This window comes from Typopeltis vanoorti, chromosome 12 (genome assembly GCF_054136105.1).
Source record: "Typopeltis vanoorti isolate ZY-2024b chromosome 12, IOZ_Tvanoo_1.0, whole genome shotgun sequence".
Lineage (NCBI taxonomy): Eukaryota > Metazoa > Arthropoda > Arachnida > Uropygi > Thelyphonidae > Typopeltis > Typopeltis vanoorti.
Window position 1 is genome coordinate 84,512,081 of NC_143560.1, and position 15,516 is coordinate 84,527,596.

Genomic DNA, 15,516 nt, shown 5'->3' on the forward strand with positions numbered 1-15,516 from the left:
GAATGTTTTTTGAGTATTAGCATTTTGAAATTAATTTCCTTTCAGTGATATAGTTTATGTGATAGGCCATCTAATATAAAATTCACTTCATGCCAAATGGCCAAAGCAATTACCATTGCTTTGGCCATTTGGCATGAAGTGAGCAGGAATTCTAGATATTCAGTGTGGCACTGTTGTAGGAAATGTTGAGAGAGATGATTCTGAAATATTCTGATAGCTTAGTGTACTGCGTGACTGTTGGCTTTTGCAGAATTGTTACTTTTTTTTTAACTGAATTTTTGAATCGTGCCTTAAACAAAAACAATGGTGGTACGTATGAGTACTAATCACCGTGTAGCAGAAGATCAAATACTATTAATGACATAGAATTTTGAAAATGGTTTGATGTCGTGAATGCAACATGTATACATGGTGAAATCTGAAAGATGTGTTTGTGGAGGGACTGGGCAAGAGATGAGAAAAGTATGGATTTATAGAAGGTGTGATATTTTGTTAGACTACAAATTATCAGCAAATGTGAAACAGACTGAAGGAATGAAAGTTAGCATATGCCTAGGTGCAAAAGACAGTGTGAATAATGGATCAAAAGTGAGTGAGAATGAAGAAACAAAAGTAAGAGATTGCAACAGAAAGAAAGTAAGAATGAGGAAACAGAAGAAAGGAGCAGCAAAATGAGAGAGAGAAACACTATGGGAGCAACACAGGAGCAAAATTGAAGTTGTTGTTCAAAATGAAAAATGAAGTGAGGGACATGCAGAGTGATACTAGACACGTTTAGTGGAAACAAATGACAGAGTGCAAAAGGATAGAACGAAAGAAATACAAGAAAGAAAGAAAGGTGACAAGTAACTCAAGAACAGCAGTGTATAGAGATTCCATTATTAGAGGATTGGTTAATGAGAGAATCCACAAGATCTGCTGTCCAGGAAAAAGAATGCATAAGAAAATTCAGGCTTTTGATATGAGGATGAAACAAGGAAGTGAGTTAGTAGTGGTTGTGAGAACAAATGATTTAAGTGGACATAAGAAGAATATAAGGGCAGATATCAGGAGGTTATTGAGGATAGTGAAAGATAACAGTAGAGTGTGAAAGGTTGTTGGTGTGTTGATAAGGTATGGCAATGATGAGTTGAGACAGAAAGAGTGCATCATAAATGGTATACTGTCAGAGCTATGTGAAGAGAAGGGAGTGCAGTTTGAAAGATCAGGAGGGTGGAAAGGAAGAGACTGAAGTGTTTGTGAGACGACATGGTAATGGTGTAGGAGATGAAGAGATAACAGAAATACAAGAGGAACATGGAAGTAGTAGTGAATGGGGATATCCTCATATATGGATACAAAATTAATAACGGAAAAAACTCGGATACAAAGATTATTTAAGGATTATCTAAAAGGGAACTACTGTGTTTATTTACAAATGGCAAGAATATCAGTAATAAGGAAGATGATTGTTTTACTGATTGGGTTTATTCACCTCAAAATCATTGGAATAAGTGAAACATGGTTGAATGAAGATGATATGCTGAATTGTTGATGATATGCTGAAGGGAATGGAAATATATGGAAGGATACAGTGTTTTATGTGAGGATAGAAAGGACAAAAAGGAGGAGAAGTGATGTAGATGATAGCAGGGGAATTATATATCCATATTAGTCAATTATTATGAGTGCTTTTGATTATGGCAGGAAAGATAGAAATGAAGAGATAGCATTTGGGAATAAGGAAAATGAACTTGAACTATCTTAGGAAGTATTTAAAGGAGGGCAAGCAATTTTTGAGAATTATATGTGATCATTTCATCATAGGTTGTAACTGTGAGTGGAATTTTGCACTTTCCTCCAGTTGGTGAGAGTAATTATGAAGTGATTGCCTGGGTTGTGGCTTGCCATATGCAGACTTCTGTGAAGAAATGATATATGTGGAAGTACAAGGCTGGTGATTATGACAAACTAAAGACACAGCTTGGAGCTATAGCATGGAATGAGGAGTTGTGCAGTAAGTAAATAAATGCTGCTTGAGAAACTGACAAAAAATATATACAGCATCAATATATGAATGTATTCTGAAAGTGTCAAAAGGTTCAATAAGGTAGGTGTAAAATGGATGAATGAGAGAGATTAAGCATGAAATCTGGAGGAAGAAGGCACTTTTGTGGCAGCACAAGATGAATAATGGTCATAATTAGATACATGAAGAGTATAAAGAACAAGCTAGAAGAGTGACTCACTTAGTAAGGAAAACAAAATGTGTAGTATGAATAGAAATTAGCAAATCAGGGCAAAACAAATTCTCAGGAGTGTTTTCAATATGTGGCAAGTAGAAAGAAGAATGATCATGGTAAGCTGATGCCAACAAATTAAACTGTGAGATTGGTAATTGCTGCAAAGGACAAAGTTGAGGTATTCGGTGCAGTTCTTTAGGGTGTTTCATCCTCACTGTGAAATCAGAAGCTCACATGTAAGAATGAAATGAGAGAAGATTTAATGGCGAGCAAGCAAGAAGCGCATGAGGAGTTAAATAAGCCTTAGATATCAATAAGGCAGTAGAATTGATGACATATCACCACTTGTCTTAAGGGAATTTTCCAAAGTGTTTGCATCAGCCTTAACCTACCTGTTTACAGAAGTCTTAGAACAGCAGAAATCCTAAAGGAGTGGAAGGAAGGTAAAATTGTTCCACTTCACAAAAGTGGTGTTAAAGCTAAGGTTACAAATTATAGGCCAATCTATACACCTGGGGTTGTAGTTAAGGTATTGGAGAGGCTGGTGAGAGATATGATACAAAAGTGGGTTGATAATAGTATTCTTTATCATATTTTCCAATCTTGCTTATGTACTATAGAAAAGAGACAAATGTATTGGACAAGGGAGATGCATACACAGTGGCATACTTGGATTTTGCAAAGACTTTTGATAGATTGCCACACCACAAGCTGGTAACTAAAATGAAGCAGATGGGACTGTATGACAGATTATTGAGTTGAATTATTGAGGGGTGACAGTGGATAAGGATCTGAAATTTAGGGGACACATAGCCAAAATTGTGAAGACAACACAAAGGCTTCTGGGCATGATGCAGAGGACACTGATGTGTAGAAGTAGGGAGATTCTTGTTCCGTTGTATAAGGCTTTGATTAGGCCATACATGGACTATTGTGCCCAGATTTGGTCACCGGGTTTTCAGAAGGATGAAGAGATGTTGGAAAGGGTCCAAAGGTGACTGACTAAGGTATTTCTAACCTCTGGAATGTCGAATATGAGGAAAGATTGAGAAGATGTAATTTGCAGAGTCTGGTGGACAGGAGGGAGGGGGAGATATGATAGAGAACTACAAGTTGGTAAGGGGTTGTTATAGGATCAATGCACAGAAAACAGTGGGAGATCGGGGGGGGGGGGGGAAGAACTAGAAGTCATCCCTGGAAACTGTATAAAGAGGGTGTGAGTAGGGGAGTGAGGGGCAGGTTTTTTTCGTGCAGAGTTGTGAATGATTGGAATGCCTTGCCTGAGAGTGTGATGTCTGCAAGGAGTTTGAATGTGTTCAAGGCACAGTATGATGAGTTATGTGTGTGATAAAAGGACCTCCCAGATGAGTCTTAGACTCCATGAGGTCTTGGGATAATAATAAATTATAATAATAGGCAACTGGCTCTTACAGACAGTATCAGTAAATGGTGTATGGGCATGCAGTATCCTGGAGGAGGAAAGTCATTATTGGTGTGCCACGAGGATCTGTTTTGAGAACATTGTCATTCAATTTGTATATTAATGATACTGGGATGGATTTAATTGATGATATACAATTGTTTGCAGATGATGCGAAACCAGGTAGGTTTGGCATCATTCTTATTTTCATAAATAAAGAGGTTCTTTCTTGTTCTATTTTATTGGGCCATGGTCATCCACTAGCGTATGGATTATTGTGCACAGATTTTGTTCCCTGGTTTTCATGGTGATGAGAATATATTAGATAGGACCCAGAGAAGACAGGCTAAGATGGTAACTAGTCTTTGGGATGTGAGGATAGATTGAGGTGAGGGAATGCAGTTTGCAAAGTCTTGTGAATAACAGTAATAGAAGGGATATGATTGAGACATTTAAGTTGGTAAAGGGTTGTTACAAGGTTAATGTGGAAGAAATTTTTCATAGAATGATGGAAAGAAGTAGAACAAGGGGAGATCTCTGGAAAATGTATAAGGAGGGTGTGAGAAGGGCATAAGGAGTAGTTTCTTTGCATGGAGAGTGGCTGATGAGTGGAATGCATTGCCTGAGCATGTTGTGAATGCAGACACATTGAATCAGTTTAATACATGGTTGGATGAGCATTGTGAGCAATAGTGTATACCTCCCACGATGAGTCTCTGACTTCATGGAGGACAGATGATAATAATAATATGGCTGTCGTGTCCTTTTTGGAAAAAATGAGCGTGCACAAGCTTTATCTGCCACTGACATGACAATAATTGCAGTCATTTATCTCTGAATTTGATAAACTGAACAATAACATTTTATCTACTGCCCTGACATGATATTTTTCTTAATTATTATCATATTAAAACCAAACCTCTATGGAGCCAAAATACATATTAGAGAAGGTACACACCATTACACATAAAGCTCATCAAAAAACATTAAACTCATTCAATGTATCTGTATTCACCATACTATCAGGCAATGCATTTCACTTGCAAACCACTATCCATGCAAGGAAAGTGCTCCTAACACTGTCCTTGTACACTTTGAAGGGTCTTTGTACACCTTGTACCCTTGTACACTTCTTGTTCTATCTCATTCCAGGAAAAACTTTTTTCCGCATGTCTCAATCATTCCGACTCCTCCTATTCATGAGGCTTTGCAAACTGCATTCCTCTTAATCTGTCTTCATATCCCACATTTCAAAGACCATTTATTAGCTTAGGCAATCTTCTCTGGATCCTTGATAAGATATCGTCATCCCCTTGAAAACCAGGAGACCAGATCTGTGCACAGTGGTCTGATCAATACATTATACAAGAGAACCATAACCTCTTTGCTTTTGCATGTCAAATTCTTTCTCATCATTGCCATTATCGATTGTGATGTTCTCACAATTTTAATAATGCAATCCCTAAAACCATCACTCCCACATCTCTCATCTCCTCCTTCGAGATTTCCTTATTAATGGTATATGTTGCATCCCAACCTTGCTTACCAAATTTCAAGCCCTTGCACTATTTAACATTAAATGATAGCTCCACTCACTTGCACATTCACACAGCCTATTGAGATCCCCCCCCCCCCACCTCCGTAAAGCCACAACATCCCCTTGACTCCTTTATCATTCTTGCCAATTTTGCATCATCTGCAAACAGTTGCATATCTCCAGTTAAACCCATCCCAATATCATTAATATGCAAGTTAAACGGATATAGCAGGGTTTTTTCTCCTGGAAACCCGAGTTTTTCATCCTGCATACAGACAAATTGTCCTTGAGTACATATTCAACTTATAGACAAAAAAAAAAATACTAGTGATGTTGGTGGGCAGTAGGTGGCATTGGTATAGATGATGGTAGTGGTGGTTCACTGTATTTGGTGGTAGAGACTGAGAGTTGTAGAATAGGTGCCTTCCCCTGATGAATCTTTGGACTCTTTGGAGGCATTCACATAATAATAATATAATATAAGTTAAACAATGATGGCTCCAAAACAGACCCGTGACCACTAGTTACTTTCTTCTTTCAGAGCACTTCTCCCTCCCCCATACACAACTTGCTGATACCTATCACTAAAGTAATTGCCTATTCCAACTCACTAAACTAGTTTCCCTTCCCATTTGTTTCAATTCAGTTACCAACTTGTGTGTGTGTGTCTATCAAAAGCCTTTGCAAAATATAAGTATACCAATGTATATGCATCTTCCTTTTCCAATGTATCTGTCATCTTGTACAATAAGTAAATAAGTACATAAGTAAATTGATAAAACAAGATCTCTCTTTTCCAATGTATTTGTCATCTTGTACAATAAGTAAATAAGTACATAAGTAAATTGGTAAAACAAGATCTCCCTTTTCCAATGTATTTGTCATCTTGTACAATAAGTAAATAAGTACATAAGTAAATTGGTAAAACAAGATCTCCCTTTAACAAATCTAGTATAGGCATTATTATGTCTATATACAAATGCTAGGAGTATCAGAAACAAAGGGATAGTGTTGCCTTGGTCAATATGTTGGGATCTGATTCCAGCCATTAGTGAGATGTGGTTATCAGAACCAGACATACTAACTGGTCGCGTGTAAAGGGTACAATATTTTTAGGAAGGAATGACAGGATAGGAGCGGAAGAACCATGCTGCTAATGGTGAATGCAGATGATGAATCCAATTAGTGTTGAGAACTATGATTTGAGTACTAGTACTAGTAACAGAATTTCATGTGGCAGCGAATTTGAAGCCATCTGGTGTAAAGTGAAATCTAACAAGATCAAATACATTGTGGGGTGTTGTTACAGATCTAGTGGATTGGTTACTAGTGATGAAAAAATGCAACACCAAATAGAGACAATGGGCATGAAAAGAGTAATCATAAATGGGAGACTTTAATTACCTAAATATTGATTTAGTAGCAGTAAAATCTCATGAGAAAATGAAAATTCATTTATTGAGCTGTTGTGGACAACATCCTCAAGCAGCTTGTGACAGAAGGAACTTGAGGTCAAAGAGTGTTAGATTTGATTATAGTGTCAGAGGGCATTTCAGTTAAAGATGTAACTATTCTGCCTCCGGTTGGTGACAGTGATCACGTGGTACTCATTTGGGAAGTGACTAAGTTTATGAATGTTCCATTCAGAAAAGGTTACATGCTGAACTACAAAGCAGGAAATTATGACCAACTGAAGAGTATACCGAGTTCAGAGGGATGGTATAAGTTGCTGGATAAGAAGAATATCGACAGTGCATGACAGTGCATATTTAAAAAATACTTAAAATGATGCAATAACAGAGTGTGTCCAGAGAGTTTGAAGAATAAATAGGGTAGGAGTCAAATGGATGTGTAATCTTATTAAGCAAGAAATTCATAAGAAAAGGATGACGGGGAAGGAATACCATGTGCATGGATGATTGGAATTATGAAAATTATAAGTAGCAGGCTAGAATACTCACAACTGTTGTACAGAAAGCAAAGTTGGAGTATGAAAAGAAACTTGTTCTGTGTACTAAAGACAACCTACAAGAATTCTATCGATATGCTGCAAGTAAAAGAAACAATGAATATGAAAGAATAACTCTTCTAAATGCAGATAGCAGAAGAGGTTGTTCAACTAATGAGTGCCAATTTTGCTAAAAGCTGTAAACCTGGTGTATGCAACATTGAGTTCACTACTACTCCAGATATCAGAACAGGTGCTAAAAGAGTGTTCGGCTGAACTGGCTATTCTTTTAACCAGGCTATATATGAGTCTCAGAACATGGAAGATTCCACAGGAATGGAAAGAATGCATGGTAATCAGGGCCGGTGGAAGTGGGCATGCAAAGCATGCGGGCGTCGCTATGATGGGGCACCGCCACCAGGGAATGGTTCATAAGTTAATTTTGAAGAAACAAAATTTTTATCATAAAAACAAAAAAATTCTTAGAATGATCAATATTAAAATAAATGAGGCCGTATACACTGAATAAAAATTAAAACAAAATGTATATTGCCACCTCTTTGATCAGCCGGCTGTTTACAATTTTGCAGCTAGAGCAGGCTAAATGCTTGCCTGCAGAATGTTGTGTCTACTGCAGTCTATCTAAAGTGAAACGGTGAACAGTTTTTATGTGCAGAAACGAATTTTCATACAAAACATTTGTTGCTAGTTAACCAGTCATATGGTACGCATCTCAGTAGGCTACTGACAGTAGCACAGTGCGGACTATTATTTCGTCTCTGTGTCATGTTGTGTAATAATTTCTTGTGGATATAAAACAGAAATGGAATCAAAAATTTTTAAAAAAGTTATCCGATGCACAAAATCATAAGTGTCACGCTGCGAAAGAAGCAGATATTAAGAAACAAACTGGGACTCTTAATAAATTTGTTAAAATATTCTGATGCAGATTGTAACCAACTCGATACATCAGAAATCAGAGTTGAAGAACCATGCACATCATCCAATTTGCATGAAGGTACTATTGCAACTATTGAACAAGATAATTGAACATGATTTAAGTGTGAAAAATAGTTAGGATTTAGTCAACTACAACAAGATTTAGTTGTAGTTGACCATGAAACTAACACATTGTTAGTCTCTGTGAATTTAGAAGAGCCAGGTGAACGGGGAAATATTGATGAAAAATTATGAGTTGTTCTAATTGAAATGGGGCCTGTTCAAAATAAAAATATAATATATCCCAGAGATACATATGGTCATAAATTTGGTGACACGTATTATAATAGAAAAATGGAAAACGGGAGCTGGTGCCAAGAACATGGCTCATTTATTCCGAAACTTTAAATTCTGTTTTTTGCTTTTGTTGCAAACTTGTCGCACCTACTGAATCAGCTGAATCACCCACTGAGTCTTGTAGAAGGTTATAACGATTGGAGAAATGTATGTACAACTTTACATAGACATGAGACTAGTTTAACTCACATGAAAAATTTCTTAAAATGGAAGGAACTTGATAAAAATTTAAAAAAAAGAAAACTACTATTGATTTCCAGATTCAAAGCATGTATGAAATGGAAAAGAAACATTGGACGAGTATTTTAGAATGCTTGATTAAAATTATAAAATTCCTTCGTAGCCGAAATTTAGCTTTTCGCAGATCATCTGATAAATTATATGAAAGAAATAACAGCAATTTTTTAAAATTAGTCGAACTATTTGGGAAGTTTGATCCCATTATGGAAAATCATGTTGAAAGGGCCCTACAACGAAACAATAGAGTACACTATTTGAGTAAAGACAGTCAAAATGAAATATTGGAAACTTTAAGTAACAATCACGGATACAATTTTATTATCAATTCTAAAATCTAAATATTATTCCATAATTTTAGACTGCACACCTGATGCAAGTAAAACAGAACAAATGACCATTATTATTCGCTTTGTTTCCTGTGACAATGGAATTGTCAAGATCAGGGAAAACGTTTTAGGTTTTGCAGATATATCAGATTCCACAGGACGTGGTTTATGTGCAACAATAATGGAACAACTGGAAAAATAGAACATTCCCATTGAAGACATGCGAGGTCAAGGGTATGACAATGGGGCAAATATGGGCTCCAAAATTTGCTTTTGAACAAAAATCCTGTAGCTTTTTACGTGCCATGTGCTGCTCATACTCTAAATTTAATCATTAACGATGCAGCCAAAGTGAATGTAGATGCAATTAGTTTCTTTGCAATTATTCAAGAAATATACAATTCTTTTCATTCTCTTACAAACGTTGGGCAATCCTTTTAAAGTTTGTAAAAAAAATTAACATTGAAACAGCCATCAGAAATGCGATGGGAAAGTAAAATTAATGCAATCCGCCATCTACAATATCAGTTAGGAGAAATTTATGATGCACTTTTTGAAATTTTAAATAATGAAAATTTTAATAAAGAAACTCAGCATGAAGCACAAACATTATGCTAAAATAAAGGACTACAAATTTATTTGCTCTCTTATAACTTGGTATGATTTACTTAACAGAATAAACCCTGTGAGTAAAATGCTTCAAGACAAAAATATGAACATTACACTTGCTTCAGAATCTATCGAAAACTTAAAAATATATTCTTACAAGAGTATAGATCAGAAACAAATTTTAAAGAAGTTCTAAAAACGTCAAAATAACTGAGTGAAGAGGTGGATGGAGAACAAGAATTTAAAACTAGTATGGAAGTTCAATGATGAAAGACACGACAATTTAACTACGAGCATCATGACGAAACGCCACAATCGCCAGAAGATAAATTTAGAGTGAATGTGTTTTATACACTTCTAGATGTTGCAATGTGTTCGTTAATAGAACATTTTGAACAACTAAAAGATATGATAATTTCAATTTCTTGTATAGATTACTACAAATTAATAACGAAGATTTAGAGATTCTCTTGAAGGACTGCGACAATAAAAACGTAAATGCAATAGAACTATATGACGAGTTATGTGCTTTCTGGGATATTTTTCGGATGGATAATTTAAATATTTAAAAGCCCTTTCGATATTCATAATTTTATTGTGTCCAATAATTTATCTTTCCCTAACTTTTCAATTGCTTTAAGAATACTATTAACCTTAACTGTTAGTGTAGTGAGCAGTGAACGTTCCTTATTTCCAAGTTGAAATTGATTAAAACCTACTTAAGAACAAGTATGTCACAAAAAAGGCTGTTCTGTCAAAATTTATTTCAGAAAATGATATATGTGTGGAATTAGGCGTTAAGACCATTATTTCTAATTTTGTGAATATGAAATCAAAAACCTTAAATTTTAATAAAAAAATTTTCAAGTATATTTATGTAATTTAATTTATTTTCTGTTATTCTGTAAAGATATTATTTTTTGAATACTTATATTAAATGTTCTAATTATTTCTGAATTCTTTTATTATTTTCTCATCTATCTTGAGTTTCTTTTAATTTCCTAAAAGATAGTTCCACTTATAAAAATTATTACAAGTTACTAAGAATTTAGTAACTTGTAAAATACAAGAATTTTTTAAACTTTAATTCAAATAAATTTTAACTTTAATTAAAATTCATTTTAATTTTGTTAGCGATTCGGGTCGGTGAGAAGGCTATAATCCCTGTATCATTATATTCAACGATTAAAGTGAAGTGGCTTTATCAAAATTTGCTTTAACTTTTGAGAATTTTTTGAATATAAGGGTTTTTAACAATTATCCTGCCTAGTCAACACTCCCGGTTATACCACTTTTTGATATCTGTCAGGCCATCCTCTTAACCACGCTAATATTTTATAATCCAAACCCATATTCTCCAGTTTGTGCCACAGTCCTTCATGCTGTATTCTGTCAAAAGCCTTTGCAAAATCCAAAAATATCATGGTATATCCATTCCTCTAGTCTAGTTCAATGGTAACATTATTATAGAATGCGAGCAAGTTGCTAAAACATGACCTTCCCTTATTAACCCATACTAGATTACTGGTTCGTTACATTTAGCGAACCAACATGTGGCTGTTCTGTCAAAATTTATTTAAGAAATTTCAAATAATTAAATTTTTTTTTATCGTAAAAGAACCACACACTCCCGGATCGTTACAGGAGTGCTTAGATAGAAATTGCATGCGGGCGTCAAAGACCCTAGCGCCGGCTCTGATGGTAATCTCATTGCACAAGGGTAGTGCAAAGACCGATGTATCTAACTACTGGCCAATCAGTATCTGAGGAGTGGTGGTGAAGATTTTAGAAAAATTGGAGGACTCATATTCAGAAATGGTTGAGAGTGAATCTCTAATTTGCAATGAACAGCATGGGTTAATAAGGGAAGGTCATGTTTTAGCAACTTGCTCACATTCTATAATAATGTTACCATTGAACTAGACTAGAGGAATGGATATACCATGATATTTTTGGATTTTGCAAAGGCTTTTGACAGAATACAGCATGAAGGACTGTGGCACAAACTGGAGAATATGGGTTTGGATTATAAAATATTAGCGTGGTTAAGAGGATGGCTGACTGACAGATATCAAAAAGTGGTATACAGGGGATGTGAGTCTTGTAGACTCACATCCCTCATATATGCAAGCCCTCTATAAAAGGAATAGAGGGTAATGTGCCAAGACCATCCTTGACAGTGCTTCCCCTCCACCTCCAGCAGACTTACATGATGATTTTGTTAAATTCTGGAGAACAGTCTTTTCTGCTCCACCTCCACACTTCTCTGATGATGACCAACCTACGATATCGAGGTCCATTCCAGTGGTGCCTTGTGGCTTGAAATCGTGGGGGTGCTGCAACTTTTGAAATATACATACACACTGTAAGTACAGTGTATACATGTTTGGATAAAATATCCAAATTATGGTAAAAATTTAAAAAATAATTAAACATGAAAAAATATTGTTTATTATCGATAAAATTATACAGTTTGGTATAATTCAAAATTACTTAAAAATAAAATATATTCTTCTTGTTTTGTTTCATGAAAAAATATTGTTTATTATTGATAAAATTATAGTTTAGTATAATTCAAAATTACTTAAAAATAAAATCCATTATCATAACCCCAATAATGTTCTAAAATAAAAACTATAACAAATGTTATGTCTTTAATTGTAATGTCCAAATATTTAAAGAGACGGAGTAAACACAATAAGCACTATGAACACTCTACTACTGGTGCAAACTGCATGTAAACAACAGTGGAACTCCGTGACGGACAGTGCCGCATTACACTAATAGCTTGCATCTCACTATGATGTGCATATGCTTGCTTGTATAGCAATATGACACTGTGGTAAACACAGTGTTGCTAGCATCCTGTGCACTCCTAAGTGCTACAAGATGGATTTTTATTATTTTTTATAAAAAATAATGCAAAGAGAATTGTATAGGATTGTTGATGATAAAATTAAATATTATAAGCAAATATAAATAAATTAATAAATATATGTATGTATCGAGAAAAATTGGGGGTGCTGCAGTCTCACAGTGCCTATGCATGAGCTGCCTCCTGGTCCATTCCTGCCCTTCAAATATACCAGCCTGTCTCCATCCAGGAGATCAAAGCAGCTATTCCATCCAATTTCTCTGCCTCCGGACCTGATGGCTTTCCTGTGGCTAGGCTTCGGAAGGTGACACTGAAGATTCTTCAAGACTTATTGGACATTCTCCTTTCCAGTAAAGCAATACCACCATACCTACGTGCCTCAACTATCTTCATTCCAAAGAAAGAAACTTCAAGCCGTGCATCAGACTTTAGACCTATTACCATCTCCCCTGTGATACTTAGACTCTATCATAAAATCTTAGTCAAACTGCTTCAGCAACATATACAGCATGATTATAGACAGAGGGCTTTTGTTCCTTTGGACTAGGGATCCCAGATACGTTTAAAAAAAATATGGGACACTTATGACTGAGGGTAAAAGTTTAGTATGCGCATCCATCACATATGCCAGTCTTACAAAATGATTCTAACTTTCCAAGTGTGTGCATAATAAGGTTTACTATGCACACACTTTACTAAGTATAAGTAAACAAATAGTAAATCCAATTGTTAGGCTGCATATTAAGTGGTTTTTTACTTACTATTATAGATACAAAATAAATTGTTAATACAGTAATGCTCTTCTCACCTGACAATATTCTTATTAATCAATCAGTCTCGCTCACTCTTGCAATACTTTCCTGAACAATGAATTCTGAAGAAAGAATGCATCCCGTTTCATTCTTCAGAACAAAATGGGATGCATTAGCCCAAAACGGGACGATCCCGTATTTTATGGGATGTCTGAGATCCCTACTTTGGACAGCTGTGCTGAGAATATATATCTTCTTTCTTCTCTTCTCTCTGATTCCCGATGCTGCCTTAAACCTTTATATATGGCATCGCTGGACCTCCAAAAGGCCTTTGACAGCATCTCCCTTCCTGCTCTCCTTTGAGTGCTGTCTATTGCTAGATGTCCAGAACGCTTTCTTTCATATGTTATGGAGTTATACTTGGGTAGCTCCATCACTACATGGTCCAGTGCGACTTCTATTCCTGAAGGCCTTTGACAGCATCTCCCTTCCTGCTCTCCTTTGAGTGCTGTCTATTGCTAGATGTCCAGAACGCTTTCTTTCATATGTTATGGAGTTATACTTGGGTAGCTCCATCACTACATGGTCCAGTGCGACTTCTATTCCTGAAGTACAGGGTGTTCACCAGGGTGATCCTCTATCTTCCCTTTTCTTTAACTGTGTCAATAGATGAGTTTCTTCACTATCTTCCTAGGCACTCTCTAGGCACTTTTTCCTTTAATGCTATGGCCTTCATGAACGATCTTATTCTCGTAGCCTCTACTAAGACGGGCTTACAGGAACTCCTTGACTGGACAGTTGACTTTTTCTCTATTTGAGGCCTTTCTATTAATGTAGAGAAGTCCTGCTCTTTAGCTCTTGTCCCCCTCTGGTCGTGACAAGAAGATTAAAGTTGAGAGTATAGAGTTTTCCCTGTAAGGGAGGCCGTTGCATGCTTTGACCATCCTGGAAGAGTGGAGATACTTTTGTATCATGTTCACGCCAAAGGGGAGGTCTTCTGTCCCTTCTATCCTAGAAGCTGGGATTGCTTCTTTGAGGAAAACTCTTCTCAAGCCCCAGCAAAGACTATTTCTCCTTTCCTCACTTTTACCACAAGTTGGTGCTTGGTAGGACATATATCTCGGTACTGTCCCGAATAGACAGGGCTATCCATTCAGCTGTGAGATCATGGCTCCGAATGCCGCCTGACACCCCTACTGCATATTTCCATGCGAGGGTGAAGGACAGCAGACTAGGGGTTCCATCACTTAGATGGCTGAGCCCATGCCTGTGGCTGTCCAGAATCATGAAGTTAGAACTATCTTCTCCCCTATCTGCAGAGAGGCTTTCTATAGCCCATTAATACAAGAAGACTTTAGGCAGGCTAAAGGCTGGTCCCATTATCAAAGTACCTTAACTGAGTCAAGGTACACCTGCAGAAGACAAGAGATGGGTTGCACTGCTGCACTGTTCTGTAGATGGTGCTCCTTTAAAAGAGTCATATCTGGTGCCTCCCCAGCATGGGTGGGTAAGGGATGACACCAGACTCTTCCCTGGGTTCGAGTTTATTGACCTTATCAGGATGAGGATCAATGTCCTGCCCACTCGAGCCCGCACAGCTTGATGGGGTAGTGACGACTCAAACTGTAGGGCTGGCTGCCACTACAGTGAGACATTGTCTCATAGAGCCTAGTGTTGCTTCTACACCCATAGGGTCCGGAAAATATCTAGTATACTACAAGACTCAGTCCTTGGTCCACAGTTACTCAATCTATACATTAATGATACTGGAAGGATTTGACAAGTGACACATACAGCTATTTGCTGATGATGCAAAGATAGGAACTGCAATCAGGAATGCTGCTGATATGCAGTATTTGAAGTATGATTTGAATAAGCTGGAATTGTCATCGGTAAATGGATGTCAATTCAATGTCAGTAAATTGATGCACTTTGGTGTGAGATATCCAATGTCATATTACATTGGCAGGATTATTCGAGAAGAAACTGATCAGGATAGGTATATTGGAGTGTTAGTAAATAAGTCAAAGTTCAGGAACCATGTAGCAAAAACTGAAAAAACAAGTCAAAAGATAATTGCAATGCTGAAACAAACCTTAACATATAAAGATTAAGGATGTCATTTTGACTCTTTACAAGGCCTTAATAAGACCTCACTTGGACTAATGTGTGTGTGTGTGTGCAGGTCTGGTTTCCATTGTGATAAAGGAGAGTGTTAAAAATTATATACAAGGAATACTGATTATGAAGACAGAATGAGAATTTGTAGACTGCAGACACTAGCAAACAGG

General features: G+C 36.5%; 1 protein-coding gene across 2 annotated transcripts in view; it reads right to left on the reverse strand.

Moving 5' to 3' along the window:
* LOC150100950 (serine hydrolase BPHL) overlaps positions 1-15,516 on the reverse strand; it is a 139,543-nt gene that overhangs the window by 104,497 nt on the left and 19,530 nt on the right. The window contains exon 2 of one of the 2 annotated variants that reach the window (XM_090401554.1): positions 11,808-11,940. The exons of the other annotated variant lie outside the window; for it this stretch is intronic. Within the exon in view, the coding sequence (XP_090257680.1) occupies positions 11,808-11,940 (133 nt within the window). The remainder of the gene's footprint in view (positions 1-11,807; positions 11,941-15,516) is intronic. 2 annotated transcript variants of the gene reach the window in all.